Here is a 17,455-nt window from a genome sequence, read left to right as displayed (position 1 = left end):
GTCTTTTTATTTATATGTAAAATGACTATAGTCTTTTTTTAATGAGACGGGGGAAGTAGTTTTGAATAAAAAATTTAAAAAATACGTTAATAATAAGATAAATTGCGCAGAAGAAATGATTGAATTTAGTTTATAATTAAATACTAAAAAGAGAATAGTGGATTGTAGTGCAGAAATGATAGCGATGCACCAGGTGAGTTTTGCTTGGGAATTGAGGATTGAAGTCTCCAGATATAGCAATTTTTAATTTATAAAAGCACCGCTATGATCATAAATAACTCACCACTTTCCTTAAATATATACTATTCACGTATGTATCTTTCTATTATTATATCGAGAAATTAAGATAATTATATACGAGTGTTTATCCCACACAACGAATGTGTCACGTCATTTTTACAACAAACAAATAAACATTTGCGATATAAAATCTTTATTTATTTGTTATTTTTTTATCATTAAATATTTACACATGGCTAACACTTCATTAGTTTATTGCACGAATGACGTGACACAACCGCTGCGTTGTATAATTATTCATTACATCATGCAGAAAACCCTCCACAGATTACATAGCACATTTTCCCTAGCTAGTACCTACAATATTTTTATCTTCCTCTTTTGAAAGATAAATTACTTAATTCTGTTTGTATGCAGGGATCTTGTAGAAACAAAATCTATAGATTTTCTACAAATCATGAATTTCACCTAAATTTATTGTTTCGTTTTGAAAAAAATAACATGATAATCCGTAAATTTTTAAATTCCCTCATGCTACAAAATCTCTCATTGAAATTCCCATTTAAGAGTCGAAAAGTTGAAATTCATCATTTTTTGTGAATGATGAATTGTGCTAACATTCAATTATTTTAAATATATCTCTATAAATCTATAGATTTTGTATACATTTCAAGAGAAATTTTTACATAGACTCAGTCTACCACATCACCCATAACCAACCATATTATAACCAGAGACGAAGCCAAGATTTTTCCTTGGAGGGGCAAAAAAATTATAATTTTCATCTAAAAACTATCATAAAAAATAAAAACAAATTAAATTTAACTTTATTAAATTAATAAAAATAATTAAGTCTAGTTCAACATAACATTAAATATCAGTCGTGAATTTTTTTTTCATATGATAATAATAGTTAAATCTAATTAGATATGGAAATATATTAATGATATAATTGATCTTTTTACTAAATAAATGACCAATTAATTTAAAACAATTATATTAACTAATTTAGTATGTGTATATGAGTTATAGTATTAAAATTTGTACAAATGAGTATTATTCTTAATATCAATTTGGATCTTTTGGAGGGTATCTCCGTCCATGATTATAACACGTCATTAGAATAGTGGCATTATTGTGATTTTGGCTGTTACCTTTTTACACCTTTTAATGGCGATATTACGATAATGTCACTATTTCAAACAGTGAAATTTATAAATCCATGAATTTTATATTCCAAAGATTTAAAAATCCATGAATTTAATAAAATCCATTGATTTTTAAAAAAATCATCCAAACGGTACCAATTTTTTTGACTTTGGCAATTTAATTAGAAATATGTGAATGGTTCTGTAATTAAAAACTAAAGTCGAAAAATCAGTTGCGTCGTGATCAAATGAAGAGTTAAAGTAATCAAATTTTGTCAAACTTTAGGTTTATTTGTTCAAAACTATCAACTCAAACATATTTTGAGGGAAAACATTTGAATTTTTTTTTTACTTTTTGTATCAAGGAGGAGTGAAATTGACCTTTATTGCTATTTTAATATTATATTACACTAGAAGTAGGACATATAAATTGAATGTAATATTGTAGAGGAGGTGAGACACAAATTTTATAAGAAAGATACTCTTCAAATTTTAATTTCAAATTAATTAATATGTTAAAAAAAATTTCGAGACTTGGATAGTTGATTGAAGACCATGATTTGACGAATCACCCCATGATTTCAGATGAAATAGATGGTGCAAATAAACAATTAAATTACAAAAAAAAGAGGAAACTATATGATATATACATATAATATTATAATTGATGAAATAATGAAATGAATAAGGTGAGAGGCATAAATTGTCTGTATATAAAACAGAAGCCAACAATAAGAACCTCCAAAATATAAATGTGTCCCTCACAAACATCAACATGTACTTAATTTAACATTATACCCTTTTTGCAACCAAGAAAAAGGATGTCTGAATCTACCTGGAAATTGAGGTGCCTTTTGTCTCTAACTATATGCAAATCACTTCTCTTTATAACTAAATGCCAAAGTCATAGAATAAATTAAGTTTTAAGTAGACAACCCAACTCATTATTTTTGTTTTCTTTGCAACTCTTCTTCACCGCTTTAATTTAAAGAGTGAGGGAATTATGATCTCCGGTTTTTAATCGGGAATGTGATATAAAAATGATTTTAATATTTATTTAAAGTTTCACTTGATATTTGTTGTGTTGAAGTGGAATCACACATTAGTTGTATGTGTGAATGAACATGTGTTTAAATATTAGACTTATTTGGTGTTTACTTAAAATAAAAAAATAATAAGAAATACTAACTCAGTGTGGAAAATATATTAAAAATATCTCAGAATTTTTGTCTAATTATTTTTGTACTCTCCCTGTCAAAATATTCAGAATTTTATTCTTACATAACTGACAGCCTCTCTCTGTCTCTGGTTCTTTTTTTCTCCATTTTTTGTTCTCTCCTTCTTCATTATTTCTCCGCCGTCACCTCTGCCATCGCCTCCGCCGTCTTTCCACTATTATTTGAGATTTAAATTATCGATTCTGTAATTTTTATGGTTTATTTTAACTTACAGACTTAAAAAATATCAATCTTACAATTTTTCAGTTTTCAGATCTAAAAATCTGTAGAAAAAAACGATTTTCATCTGAAAAAAAATAATTTTCTAAAAAATGATTTTCTGCGGAAGGACAGTGTCTGATTATCATATCAGTATCACTACGTTATCATGTCATTATCATAACACTGCAGAAAATAAAAAAAATTCTATGAAAAATAATGTTTGATTATCATACTGTTATCATAACCTTATCATGACATATTTTATCATAGCAGTATATTATCATAACATTATCATGACGTACTTTATGATAACAGTATATTATCATAACATTATCATGACTTACTTTATCATAATAGTATATTATCATAACATTATCATAACGTACTTTATCATAACTATATCATAACATTTTATTATACCTTATCATATTATTATCAAACAGTATCATATTATTATCATCAAATTTATCATGCTGTTATCATAACGTTATTTATCTTTCATCATAACTATATCATACTATTATTATAACTATATCATAATATTATCATATAACTATATCGTAATTTTTTATCATAAACTTATCATAAACTTATCAGAACATTATCACAATATACTTTATCATAACAGTATCAAAAAATATTATCATAACATTATCATGACGTACTTTATCATAACTATATCATAACTTTATCATACTATTATCATAACCTTATCATATTATTATCATAACCGTATAATATTATGATATTGATATGATAACGTTAATGATACAGAAATGCTAACGTTAATGATACCGAAATGATAATCAAGCACTTTTCTTGATAAAAAATTGTTTTTCGCTGCAGTGTTATGATAATGATATGATAACGTCATAGTGATAACGATATGATAACCAGACGCTATTTTCTGCAAAAAATCGTTTTTCTGCAAAGAATTATTTTTTTTTTATCATAAAATCATTTTTAATGCAGATTTTCAAGAATAACTTTTTTAGATTTAAAAGTTAAAATAAATCGTAATAATCACAACGAATTAAGAAAAAAATCGCTAAAATATGGAAGAACGACGAATCGACGGCGGAGTGAAGACAAAGAGAAGGCGGGGCAACGGCGGAGTAGTAACGGATCATTGAAGGAGCAACGCCGGCGTAATAAAGAAGAAAAAAAATAAATGAAGAAGAAGAAAAAAATGGAGAAGAAGAGAGAGAGAGAGAGAGAAAAAAGAAAATCTGAGAAAAAAAAAAGAGACACAAGTGTTAGAGTAAAATTAAAATACTTAGAGTAAAAAATAATCAGAAATAAGTATTCTTATAATAAAAAGGAATTTAGAGTAAAAAAATAAAAGTACTAAAAAATTGAGGTATTTCTCTATTTTTTTCTTATTGAGGTATAACTTACTATTATTTTAAAAGAATGGAGTGTTTTTCCTAATTTTCTCATAAATATTGGTTGGACACCTCCATTTGATACCAATTGGTTTTAAGATGGAATCTAACATGGTATCAGAGTCTTGTCCATTCACACAATTTGAATTTGGCCCGCCCCACCTAAGATGCGTAAGGAGGGATTGGTTGCTCGGCTCGGACACGCTACGCGTGAGGGAGTGTTGAAGTAGAAATCCCACATTGGTTGTGTGTGAATGGACATGTGTTTAAATATTGGTTGGGCACCTCCACTTGACAGAAATTGGTTTTAAGATGGAATCTAACATGGTATCAGAGTCTTATCCATTCACACAATTTGAATTTGGCCCTTCTGCCCAAGTCTGGCTGAGGAAGAGTTAGAAAGATTCGGTCCGGGCATACTATATTGAATTTTTTTAACATTAACGATAAAAAAAATAGCACATGTAATATGTGTGAGGGGGGATTGGTTGCTCGGCCCGGACACGCTACGCGTGAGGGAGAGTGTTGAAGTGGGAATCGTACATTGGTTGTGTGTGTGAATGGACATGTGTTTAAATATTGGTTGGGCACCTCCACTTGATACCAATTGGTTTTAAGATGGAATCTAACATGTTGTATAATATTTTTGCTTCATTTTGTATCATCCTTAAGATCATAATGTTTGTTGTGCGTAAATTTTTGCATTATAGAGTTTTTTAATCATTTCTCATGGTTCTTTAATATAAATTTCATTCATAAAAAATACATAACTAAACTTTTAATGCAACTTTTATAGTTAAGAATAAATAAAATACAATCAAATTTGTGAAAAATGATTATTTTTTATGCTTCAATTGATTCAATAGTTCATTGGTTCTTGAGTTATATTTCGATTCAAGGTTATATTTTCGATCGATAGATATGGAACTGGTCTACTCTTAAGTATACGATCATAGGTTTTGATTTGTTATCAAATCTATATTTTTGGATTGTAATAACTAAACTTACCTTCGAGTCGCGATCAAATCAGTCAAACCAATTGGTTCGATCCGGTCATTAAAATAGTGGGTTATATAATTATTTAATTATATAAATAAATGATTATATGATTAATGAAAAGAGAAACATAAGATAATATGAGGAGAGGAAATAAACACGAAGCATGAGCAATAAAGAAAAGAAAAGTGGGATCTCTTGTCCAATTGGACAAATCTTATCACATCATCATAATCATAATCATGCTCATTGGAAAATGAAGGCATCTATGCATTTTTATTTTCCCACCTCTTCTTCTTCTTCTTCATCTATTTTATCTTTTAATTCTAGGAATGGCCACACATGCTTTCTTGCACGTGACTTTATTACCATTCTATTTCCTTTACTTTTTTTAACCTTACCTTTCATTCACTCCTCCTTAAGGACCACATTCCCCTTTCTACTTTTACCAAAATCTATTTTTGTTTCTTAACAATTTCTTGCCAACAAAAGGAAATTTTATTAGTTGTTTTTGAACTTTCCTTATGTATAATTTCATAATAATAATAATAAAAATCATTAAAATAGTGATGTGAAAGTGATATAAACATATGTAGAATAAATCCAATCTATTTTAAATATAGTAAACACACGTCATGTGATAATTTCATATATCGGCACGCCAGATATAAGGGCTTTATAGTATGACTAAAAGAATTTATCTCTCGAGTATATGTTTATGTATGCCCATTTCGATGAAAATATAATTTATGAGCGGAAAATATTGTATTGTTCGAAAATTAGAGTTTAGATATATTATAGATATGAAATAAAGTTTAAGGTTTATGTTAGGAGGAGAAAGAAAAAAAAATTCAGTTATTACAACCAACAATTTCATTTAGTATTTGTAGACATTTGTTGATACACGTAGGGTGCATTCATGTGAATGTGATTCTTCACTATAATTTAAGGGTAGGCAACAATTGTTTTTTTGTTATGTAACTCAACTCTTAACCTATATGACAATTTCTTGTTTGTTTTTGCCTCTTGTTTATCATTTCCGATTAGTATAGAAATGGGTATATTAGTAGTATATAATATACTTGAGGTAGAAGTTACCGGAAGGGATGAATCCCATGTGCCCTAATCAATGGAAAGATTTGGAAAAACAAAGTGCTAGACAGACCGTTGGATGGGAACACCTCATTTTATTTGTTTGGCAATGAGAAACATAATATACCACATGTACAACAACAAAAATACGTAGTAGTTCCTTTCTTTCTTTCTTGCTCAAGATTCAGCATATTAATGTTCACTTACTTACAAATTGCACACCCACAGAAAAATATATAAATATAAAATATTAGAATTTTACAATTTCAAAAATAGCAAGTAAGAAAATTACTAACAAGCTACTCATATAAAATCCAACAAAGAAATTAAAACTACCAAATAATAAGAAAACAACAAAAAATTATTTTAGCCCTCAGAGTTTGACACAAAAGGCTGAACAATATTAAACTCGTAATTTTAAAACAAAACACTCTCAAAATAATTATTTAATTTTTTTTACGGTTTAAACTCTTAATTGTCTAATAATTTTATAACATTTCAGCTGTAATGTTCAAATTATTTGCTGACACTTCATTTAAGGAGGTAAAATAAATTGAAAAAATTTATTCTAAAATTATTTTTAGACTTAAATGGAAATTTGCTCCCGCAACTTAAGCAATGAGGAATGAACACATAAATTAACTGTGGGGACAAATCAGTCTTAATATATGTGGTTGTGGTTATTAATCGTATTTTTGCAATTTATCCCCTCAACTTGTAAGCTAACTGCCCCCTTCATTAGCAATTTGTCCTTTTAATTTGTAAAAATAAAATTAATTGACCAAAAATATCAACTTTAAAACTGATTTTCCTACAAAGTCAATTTATATACTAATTATTCATTTTTTATAAATTAAAAAGACAGATTACTATTTAAATCATTATATTTGGCTAATCTAATTAATTGAGGGGGTAAATAAACATTTGTTGTAAAGGAAAGGTGATAAAAAAAGGGAAAATTACACTGAAAAAAATGATTGAAAACATTTTTCATCACGCAAAACCTTAAAAGTACTTTTGTACTTACCCCCTCCCTTACCCTGCTGATTTTCTCTATCTAGATCTCTTTTTCTCAATACCTTGTCATTATACTGCTTCCTCCATCAAATACTTCCCACATCAAACCCACTTCTCTCTCTACACTTTCTCTCTCTAACCCCCACCCCTCTCCAAAAAGCCCCCAGCTTTCCATAATGTCCATCAACCACTTCACCACAGAGCTTCCAGAGCCACTCTGGTGGGCTCAACACCACCACCCCCAGCTCAACCCGACTCACCCACGCTCTTCTTGGTTTGATTCTTATCACAAACCCTACCAGATGTTCTCTCCGAACAACCCGTCTCTTGCTCTCAATCTTAACCGCGAAGAAACCGCCGTCAACGATGAGCATTTACTCGACCGAGATGACTCGGAAAAACATCAAGAACCGGACGAGATAATTGAGAAAGAAGCGATGTTTGAGAAGCCGTTGACGCCGAGTGATGTGGGTAAGCTGAACCGTCTGGTGATACCTAAACAGCATGCTGAGAAGTACTTCCCACTCGGCGGTGACTCGGTGGATAAGGGGCTGTTACTGAGCTTTGAAGACGAGTTGGGTAAGTGTTGGAGGTTTCGGTATTCGTATTGGAATAGCAGCCAAAGCTATGTGCTGACGAAGGGGTGGAGTCGGTATGTTAAGGAGAAACAGCTGGATGCTGGTGATGTCGTTTTGTTTGAACGACATCGTTTGGATGGTGAGAGATTGTTCATAGGGTGGAGAAGAAGAGGAGAGAATAACAGTCTTAGTATCAGTAGTAGTGGAGGGATGGTGCATGGTAGTAGTGGTGGAGTGTGGAGTAGAGGATTATATGGTCAGCAACAGCTGAACCAGAACCAGAACCAGGCTTATCAACATGGCCATGGTTCTAGTACTTCTCATCATGTCCCATATCAACCTGACTGTGTTCATGCAGGTATAATAATGTTTTTTTTTTTTTTACTTTTTTTGAATTTTTTAAAAATAAAATTTGGGTTTTTTAATTTATGTTTCCTCTGCAAATGGGTTTTGTTCAATTTTTAATTTTTTTTTTAATTTTTGAGATTGGGAAAATGGACATTAAAGTGCGTGAGTGCCACTTTCCAATTAGTTTGGAAGAATGTGGTTTGGTTCTGATTATTTCTCAAGTTTTTCAGAGCTTGTCTTAAGTTCCAGAAATCTCTTCTGTATGTTTAGCGCGTGTCTTCAAATTATTTTTCACTACATTACTATAAAATAATTAAATCATATGATATTTTGGTCCTTGTGATCATATGTTTGATTAAAATTTAGTGCAAAACAAAACTGTGGTAATTTAAAAAACTACATGAAATTATAATTTTTCCAATTTGGTTGATTTTCAGAATCAATTGGGCAGAACCAAACTATACCACTAGGGAATTCAAAGCGGTTAAGACTATTTGGGGTGAACTTGGAGTGCCAGCTAGACGAGTCCGAGCCATCGACACCGGACGGTTCATCGATGTCGAGCCAGGGTCCGAACCAGCAGCATCAATTTTACACTTCACAGTACTCTCCTTATTCATCTTCAAATAGCAGTCAAACTCACATGGTAAGCTATACATAAGTATATGGTTTTTATATTAATGTATAGTGTATAGTTTGATTTTGCTGTTGCTTGTTATGAGACAGATTAATTATATTTTTATATAGTAATAAAGTTGAAATTGATTAGACCAACTTGTGCACATGTCCAAATTTTTCCTTAACTAAGCCTATTCTTTAATCAGCAACTAACCTAGTCTCCTTTTTAGGTCATAACTTTTGTAATTATATTTTTCTTGACCATAAATTAAAAACTTAAAAAGTATTTTTTCAGCTAAATATTTTTGGTGGACCTATAGTATTTATTTAATATATTTATAAAAGAGATAATGATTAATAGTTGATATGAATTTATTTTATTTATTTGGACTGTGTTGTTTTATTAGGCATTTGTAAAGTTAGAGTTGAATAAAGGCACGTAAAGTAAACCGACCAGCCAAACTATTTAATTATTAGCATTGAGTTGAATTGGTCTTTGTTTCTAAAGTTGAAAACATTATCTTAGTTCTTCCATTTAGCCCTACACCATGAAAAGAAAATTAATCATCTCATGCAATCACCAATTTTTTTTTTTATATAATTATAAAATATCACGACACATCGGTTGCATAAGATAATTTTTAAAAATATCCTCTTTTCCTTTCTTATTTCACTCGAACCATTTTTAACTAAATATATTTTTAAAAGTCTTTTTAGTATCATATCCCATCCCAACCTATAAAATATGTATATTAGTTTTATTCTTTACGGATTGGTAAAGTAAAAAAGAAAATTATCGAACTGGCCGATATATCTATAGATTTCATATTTTAGTTTCAGTCCAAACTAATTTATGAATTAAAAAAAATACTTAATTCAAAATTTTAGATTCAATTTTCACCAGAACATCATATTAAAAAAATCAAGTGGAATATAGATATGATCTACACATGTTTTAGATGTGTAAATTATTGCTGATTTTAGATGAAAGAAAGTAATGTGAACTGTGATATGTCAATTATTAAGCAAACCAACAAAAAAGAAAATTGATAGTCAACAAAAATTATTGTCACATAATAGTTAGGCACATGTGTTTATAATAATTATTTTGCATTATTATGGTTGGAAAAAAGTATTATTTGAATTGATTAAATTTGATGAGAAATGGAATTTGTGTGAATGTAACAGGATATCACTTTCTCACGAGATGTCAACCAAATGAGAAATCGTAGAGGATAAGATCTGTGGATGTGACATCTTTGGATTTGACTTAATTCAACACCCCTCCTCCACTTGGAAAGGTCTAAAAGATTTTATCAAAAAATATTATTCTCCAAAAAAAATATCAAAAATATATTTATATTATATATAGATACAACCTGAATATCAGGTGCATATTTGAAGCATGAAGTGGAAATATGGGAGGTAGGTCCCTGAAAAAGGATAGACAAAAGGGCAAAATAGTGACAAAAGGTTAATTTTCCAAATGGGATTTTTTTAGTTTTCAATTCCCACGAGGAAAGAGATCGATTTTGAAGACATATTCGAACCGATTTTTTTAGATAATTTTTTTAACTATTTGAATCGAGTTCGTTTTGGTAGGAAGACGTCGCTCAGTTAACCGTTTCGTGGTTTAAAAAATATATATTATGAGGGTTGGGGATTGAAATAAATAATGGGGGAGGAATCTATTTGAGCAAGTGTGGAGATTCTAGCAGAAGATTTTGATGATGATGAGAGTAATGGTGGGAAGGGTATGGTGGTAGAGTTATGGGTTTGAATAGATTGATGTAGTAATTACCACCCACTCCTCTTTTTATTGTTTCTTCAACATCATTCTATACCAACTTGTATTTTGATGCTTTTTGCACAGTTTAATACCATGTTTCTCTTCTTTGTATTTTTCTGTCTTTGACTTTTTATTTTACTTCCATGTAATTCTAATCAAATCTGAGTAAAAAAATTTAAAAAATACATTGAAAATGGAAGAATTGGTAAAATTTGTCTCCAATTGGGCCTACATTTGAACAGAAATGTACTATTTGTTCCTAAAGATGCATGTATGTGTATCATAGTACAAAGACAAAGAAATCCAGTAAAATATCATGATCAAGGGTGAAAAGAAAAAGGAATAGTGAGAATATAAGGCTAAAATTCATGCAAAGTAGAATTTCAGAACCAAATTGTGACCAAGTGTAAAGTTCGATGACCTCCCAGTCCAGGTAATTCCCTTATAAAAGCATGTAGCTATATTGAGAGGCAGCTTGTATTCTAGAGTTATTATTCATTTTCAGTCATCTTTCTGTCGAGAACTCGAAAAGAAGATTGCAACCCGAACAAAACATTACAAAAATCTTCACCAGTTATTCTAATCTAATGGAAGCAATCAAACTGTATTAGATAATCACAAACAAAAGGAACATGATGGTCAACAACTTAACATGCTTAGAAAAGAACTTGGAGCACAAAAGGTCGGAAAATTTCACCGACTGATACATTTCATCTTGGAACACTTAAAAATAACACAAAGCCTCAATTTCATTTATCTCTAATAAATTCGCCTTGCAATGCTGTTAATCTACAAGTTCCTATATATTGAAGCTTGACATCTAGCCGCAATAAGGTTAGACAAGATGAGTTAGCTCAAGTGGTAAAAGCGCCCCACGCATCACCATGGAATTATGATTGAAATCTTTTTATCTCTTTTTTTTTTAATATCACAGTAAGATTATTTCTTGAAAAGTAGTAATGTGAAGTCAAACTAAGAGTAGGATTTCATCATGGGATACCTCATTTTCATGTTGAGGAGGACTTGCAAGTTAGAATTATCAGGTCCAACTCCACACTCCAATAGGATTCACCTATCAATCTGATGCGCTACATAATAAGTAAATATGTAGCATCTAATTACATGCTACGTTGCATGAAAATAAAAATAAAGAAACAAGAAACAAGAAACACTGAAATGTGAAGGGTTAAACAATGAAACGGCGTTTATATATGAGTTTTATAATTTCAAAAGTGTTTTCCAAAATGAAAAAAAAAACGTTAAAACGTAGATTACATGCGTGAATCCACTATGAAAGAAAATTTGAAGCTTCTTTCTCATAATAGCCACCTTATACCAAGACAAACTGAAAAATATGTCAAGTAAATGATTAAGGAATACAATCCCTTTGTTTCTTTAGACACCCCAATCAGCAACAAATCCATTTCTGTGCAACAAAACTGAGTACCTGCTACCGCTACCAGCGCCAAAAATGTTATCCTAGAACTAGACAGCAATTACAAATTGTAAAGTCACCCTATGGAAAAATATGGAATCTGTGGCTAATAAAAGCCTGAGGAAAAGTAGAGTCAAAAATTACAATCCACCAATTAGAAACCACCTTTTACAAAATAAACTAATGCTTAGCCAGCATATCACTCAATACAGTACTACAGATCACAGCCTTCTAGCTTATCACCACATGTTCATCACAACTTGTAAAGAAACTGAAAAGATTGATATAATTGAGTAATTGATTAACAAAAAGACTAGCAAAGATATGTGCATTACCTGAGTACAGTGTCAACCGATTGTAAGGGCCCAAAAGAGATTCAGACACAAGAGACACCATTGACCTTGCTAGCAGAGTGTCCAATGTTCAGTGCTTTACAAGTGGGAGGGTCCCAATTTGTCGTTATCATTAGCCGAAAGGCGGTGGCCAATCAAAGAAATGAAGGGACCTGTTCTGTATACTTCCTCTGTCCTGTAAGAATAATTTCAATCATGCAAGACTTAGTACAGTAAAGGTGTAGAAAAACCATGTGATTAGTTCTTCATCCACTTCGCTTTTCCTCTTATCAAGCTTTTTGCTTTTCGTGCGTTGGGTCAATCCTATATTCACCTTCTTCCGGTACCTACCAAAGAAAAAAAGAAACCTAGTGAATGCAACCCCCTGACCCTGAAGGAAATAAAACAAGAATAGAAGAAGATATATTGCTGACAATCTCTAAGACATTGTCAAAAGGGATAAAACTTGGATAGATAAGACTTATTAACATAAACTCTAATCAACTTGAAAAGATAGCAAAAGCTGAACATGTCTTTATCAACTGACCGCCAAATAAATTAAACGACTCAATTTCGGACAAAAAATCTCATCTCATGATAGGAAAAGATGTGTATTCTGAAGTCAAGAAACACGTCAATTTCTTGTTCCCAAGTCTCTATCTCTAATAGGTGCAGATATATTAGTTATTGGTCATGTGGTTTGAATCACTATCATATCCCTGAGAAGACTAGAAGCAACGGCCATGTGTTTGAAAAGACTCGAGCAGAACCATTATAGCCTCAGGTGGGAATGTGAAATCCCACTATCATTATCACTTAAAAAAAAAGTCCCAACTCAGATTCTCAGTGACATTAAACTCTGTTCTAGAAAAGTGAGAGGGAATCATAACTCAAATAATTTCTCTTATGATTGTCAAATCAACCTTCATTAGCACTTTATTACTAAGAAGTGCAGTAAGAGCTAGATGGTATTCCAGAAGCTGCCAGGTGCATTCAGTTTTTCAGATCATGCATGTCATATTCATATCTCTCTCATACAAATGTTGCAGAGAACCTATAAATCCTAGCGTGATGTGAACCAATTCTGCCACAAATTTCTTCTCCACAAATGGCACCTGCCTTATCTAGTTGCATTTTTGATAGATGTATTTCATTTTGAAAATCAGGTAAAAGCAACAACATCAATAACTGTTTGGGTATCACATCGACTGAAGATCACCATAAATTAACTTTGTGAGCAAATCAGTCACGAACTTGTTGATTATGGGCAATTAACCCCATTTTGACAATTTGCCCCCCTCAACTTGTAAGCTAATTGTCCTCTAAATTGGCAATTTGCCCCCTCAACTTGTAAGCTAATTTGCCAAAATGGGGTTAATTATCCATAATCACCAAGTTCGTGACTGATTTGCCCACAAAGTTAATTTATGTGTTAATTGCCCATTGCTTACAAGTTGAGGGGTCAAATTGCTATTAAACTCTAAAAATAAATGAAGCACCTAACAATTTTTTTAATTAGTCCAGAATGTCACATACTGATTCAGCATAATTTTCAAATTAAATGCCAAACCAACATTAAGTATATTTGTTTATAAATTTAGATTGAGAAAAAATGATTCCTGAAAGCTTCTACTCATTAGATTTAGACAGTTCAACAGAGAAAGCAGCGAAAGGAGGCGGGAAAAAAAGAATCAAACAAATTCAGAACAAAAAGGAGAATCAAAAGGTGGTAATAAAAGAAAGACCTACAAATATTTACCTTTCAATTATGCAGGAAGGCTTAAGTTTCTTAGTTAGTCCAAATGGTGTGTACTGCAAACAGCCTGCCTGTTGTTTTCTCTTAACATGTATGTAAGCCGAGCAACTTTGTATTCTACCAGCTCCGTGGAACTACAGCCAGAAATTGAAAGGCAGAACTAAGATCACAATGCATATAGTACAGAAATTTAAAGGCAGCACTAAGATCACAATTCATATAGTACAGATACTCAATTTAAGAGCTCATATAGGATGCCCCAGCCACATAAATGAATTTACTTCTTCATAGAAGAATGCAGTAACTGAGCATTCACTGTATATCTACATGTGAAAGAATAATAACATTCACAAAACATAATACATACACAGAAAATAAAAAAAAGAACAAGAAACACTAAATGATTTCATAAGATAAGCCCAAATCAACATAATAAAAAAATGCAGTGGTTTCTGTGTATTCTAGTTCAATTCATAATATACAAAAGGCTTTCAAGTGTTTCCACATTAGCCAACTTCGGTTAACGTAGAATAGAACCCATTTAAGAGGATGAACAACCTAAAGCATCTTACATATTTCTTCACTAGCACATTAATTTCCCACAATTTAAGAGGGCTATTACTTGCATGAGTAGTGCGTTGAAGGACAAAAACTTGGTTAGCCTCATCATAGTAATGGTTAGTCAAATCGAAGGTGATGCATACAGATCCATCTATGACTGCTGAGTCAAAATCAGGCTTCTCGGCTGGGAAGCGAACAAAGTTCCAAAGCCATAAGGATTTACTGACAAAAAGTGCAATTCAGCATGAGATGAATAGAACTAGTAGCATGCACGACGGGAACCTGCAGAGAATGTTTCGTACCTGTTGCTCATGTCTAGTCTTTCATTGGCACTTTCTCTTTTCCCTTTTAAGTACACTTGCTGCTCGCTAACAAAAGTTTGTGAACTACTCTCATCATCACCCTTACGATCAGTATTACAAGGATTAATACTTGAACGTGAAGGAAAATAAACAGGCATGCACTATTTTATTTGCATATTTGATTTTCTGTAAGTGATGATGAGACTATTAAGCATGTAGAGGGAAAGCTTGATGACTCTGCATCACTAACATATGCAGCAGTCTGTTCTCTGTTGTTAGAACCAAACACAACTTGAGAACTCTCACAAGACAGCTTGATTACCAAATAATAAACATATAAAGCCAATTCAGAAAACATAAATTTGTTACTTCACAAAATACAGAAATATCGCACGGAAAAGTACATGCACACACCCTTATGAGTACGTGTCAGTTGTAATTTGAATGCCATCACCTCTTATCATTAGTCAATATGCCGAAGATAGCTACTGCAGCCTGGAAAAGAAATAGCTAAAAAATGCCTGTTGAAGGGACGCTGCTTTTCTCTGAAAGATGCCTCCAGAAATTTCGACCAACTTTTTAAGCTTTCTTATTCTTCAAGATCAGAACAAGCAGCTTTTAGTTTCTCTTTTCCAGAATCAGTGCTTGATACATGCAACTCCTAAAGCAATTTCTCTAGTCTAAGTAGAGCTTCTTCAACACTACCGAATGCCTGGGCAAACACAGGGCACAGTGAGCAGCATTAAACACATTCCATTAATTACATCATGTTTTGTGGTTAATAATCAAGAATATAAGATACCACAAGCATCATGCAGCTATGAGTTCAAATATTATTCAGCGATCTTCAAATTTTTTAAGTTCAAGAATATAATTAGATAAAACAAAAATAAGCGGAAAGCATTCAACCGAAATAAAAATATATGGAGAACAAGATGCTCGAGTAACATGAATATTGACTAAAATGAAATTTTGGCAAATCTGATTGTAGATTAGTTCAAGCACTCCTGAAATCAATAGGATTTTAAGCTTCTCATGACATATTTATGTGCATTTAAAAAACATTCCACCAAAAAGACTAATTAACTCATACCTTTAACTCTGAGTTACGTCTCATGAAACATGTAAAATGTAGTTATGTGAGTTTGGATGATAAGCAGTTTAGATATTCACATTATAAGCTTACCATGACATCCGCATTTCTTCCATGCATTCCATCAATTTGTTGTGCCAAAACAGTTACGTTGGAAATGTTACTTACAGTTATAAAATGACCATTTATCTGCAATGAAGCGAGCAATGTGCATTCAAATTACCCCTTTGACAGGAACTTCGCGGCCTTAACATTAGAAGGATTCTCCAGCCATTTACTATATTTGATAAAGCTCTGCATCCAAAAAGAGCAGACATTTAATACACTAGAGATAGCTTCAGGATTTGCAGGACCGTCCCATGTAATTCCATGGCCATGAGACTGTTTCCAAGTGCTAACATTGCCTGGATAGAAAGGAAGCCGTTCCAGCTATTCACAGATAACCTATAGAATTAGAAACCATTTCATCTTTATTTCAAATCAACCACAAGACGAATTTACATAATGGAGATGACTCATGATTGTACATGCTAACCTCAACATACACTTATAGAATAAGTCCACAAGCAGTTTCTCAGTGACATTAAACTCTATTCTAGAGCAATAAGAAGGAATGATAACTCAATTACTTTCTCTTATGATTTTCAAAGCAAACTTTTTAGCACCTATTACTATGAAGTTCATTAGAAATACGGTAAGGGCCAATTTGTAATCCAGAAGCTACAAGGTGCATTCAGTTTTTCACCTTTTTAGCACCTAACAACAATTTGTTTTCCAGAATGTCACATATATACTGAGTCTGCATAACTCTCAAACTTATTGCCAAACCAACAGCAATAACATTTCTTTATAAATTTAGATCGAGAAAAACAATAATTTCCTGAAAGCTCGTACTCATACTAGACATTTAGATGTTCAGTAGAGAAAGCAGCAGCAAAAGAAGGCAGAAAAAAAAGAATTAAAAAAACAAGAACAAAAAGGAGAATCAAAATGTAATTCTAATAAAAGCAAGACCTACAAGTCTTTACCTTTCAATAACGTTTGGGAGGCTTAAGCTTCATAGTTAGTTCGAATGGTGCGTACATCAAACAGCCGATCGTTTGTGTTCTCTTAACATGAATGCAAGCCAATAAACTTTGCATTAGCCCTGCTGCCAGCCAGAAGTTGAAAGGCAGCACTAAGATCTCAATTTACATAGTACGGATACTCAATTTAAGAGCTCGTATAAGATGCCGCAGCCACATAAATGGATACACTTCTTCATAGGAGTATACAATACTTGAGCATTCATTATATATCTACAAATGAAAGAACAATAACATTGAC

At 31.8% G+C, this 17,455-nt stretch overlaps 2 protein-coding genes across 4 annotated transcripts; one reads left to right on the top strand and one right to left on the bottom strand.

The window, feature by feature from the left end:
* The first annotated feature begins 7,324 nt into the window (after window positions 1–7,324).
* On the top strand, window positions 7,325–10,761 carry LOC126676244 (B3 domain-containing protein At2g36080-like). The gene is made up of 3 exons (XM_050370405.2): window positions 7,325–8,253; window positions 8,681–8,889; window positions 10,050–10,761. Exons 1-3 carry the CDS (start codon window positions 7,494–7,496, stop codon window positions 10,098–10,100), a joined length of 1,020 nt encoding a protein of 339 aa, XP_050226362.1. The 5' UTR covers window positions 7,325–7,493; the 3' UTR covers window positions 10,101–10,761.
* A 1,075-nt stretch (window positions 10,762–11,836) lies between these two features.
* Window positions 11,837–17,394, bottom strand: LOC126678139 (uncharacterized). 3 transcript variants are annotated; one of them, XR_007640680.2, is made up of 6 exons: window positions 17,158–17,394; window positions 15,037–16,573; window positions 14,878–14,956; window positions 14,177–14,307; window positions 12,421–12,764; window positions 11,837–12,202 (listed from the first exon to the last, which is right to left on the bottom strand). XR_007640680.2 is itself a non-coding variant. In XM_050373026.2 (6 exons), the coding sequence occupies exons 3-6, from the start codon at window positions 15,192–15,194 to the stop codon at window positions 12,632–12,634; spliced, it is 501 nt and encodes a 166-aa protein (XP_050228983.1). In that variant the 5' UTR covers window positions 15,195–15,748; window positions 16,298–16,573; window positions 17,158–17,394; the 3' UTR covers window positions 11,837–12,631. The 3 variants fall into 3 exon arrangements, 2 of the variants coding, with proteins under 2 accessions (XP_050228983.1, XP_050228984.1); XM_050373026.2 differs by having other exon boundaries at window positions 11,837–12,764; window positions 15,037–15,748; window positions 16,298–16,573; XM_050373027.2 differs by having other exon boundaries at window positions 11,837–12,764; window positions 15,037–16,423.
* Window positions 17,395–17,455: the final 61 nt, after the last annotated feature.

Source organism: Mercurialis annua, linkage group LG4 (genome assembly GCF_937616625.2).
Source record: "Mercurialis annua linkage group LG4, ddMerAnnu1.2, whole genome shotgun sequence".
In the NCBI taxonomy this organism is placed as follows: domain Eukaryota; kingdom Viridiplantae; phylum Streptophyta; class Magnoliopsida; order Malpighiales; family Euphorbiaceae; genus Mercurialis; species Mercurialis annua.
The sequence above is the reverse complement of the archived record's forward strand: the minus strand, read 5'-3'. Positions and strand labels throughout refer to the sequence as shown.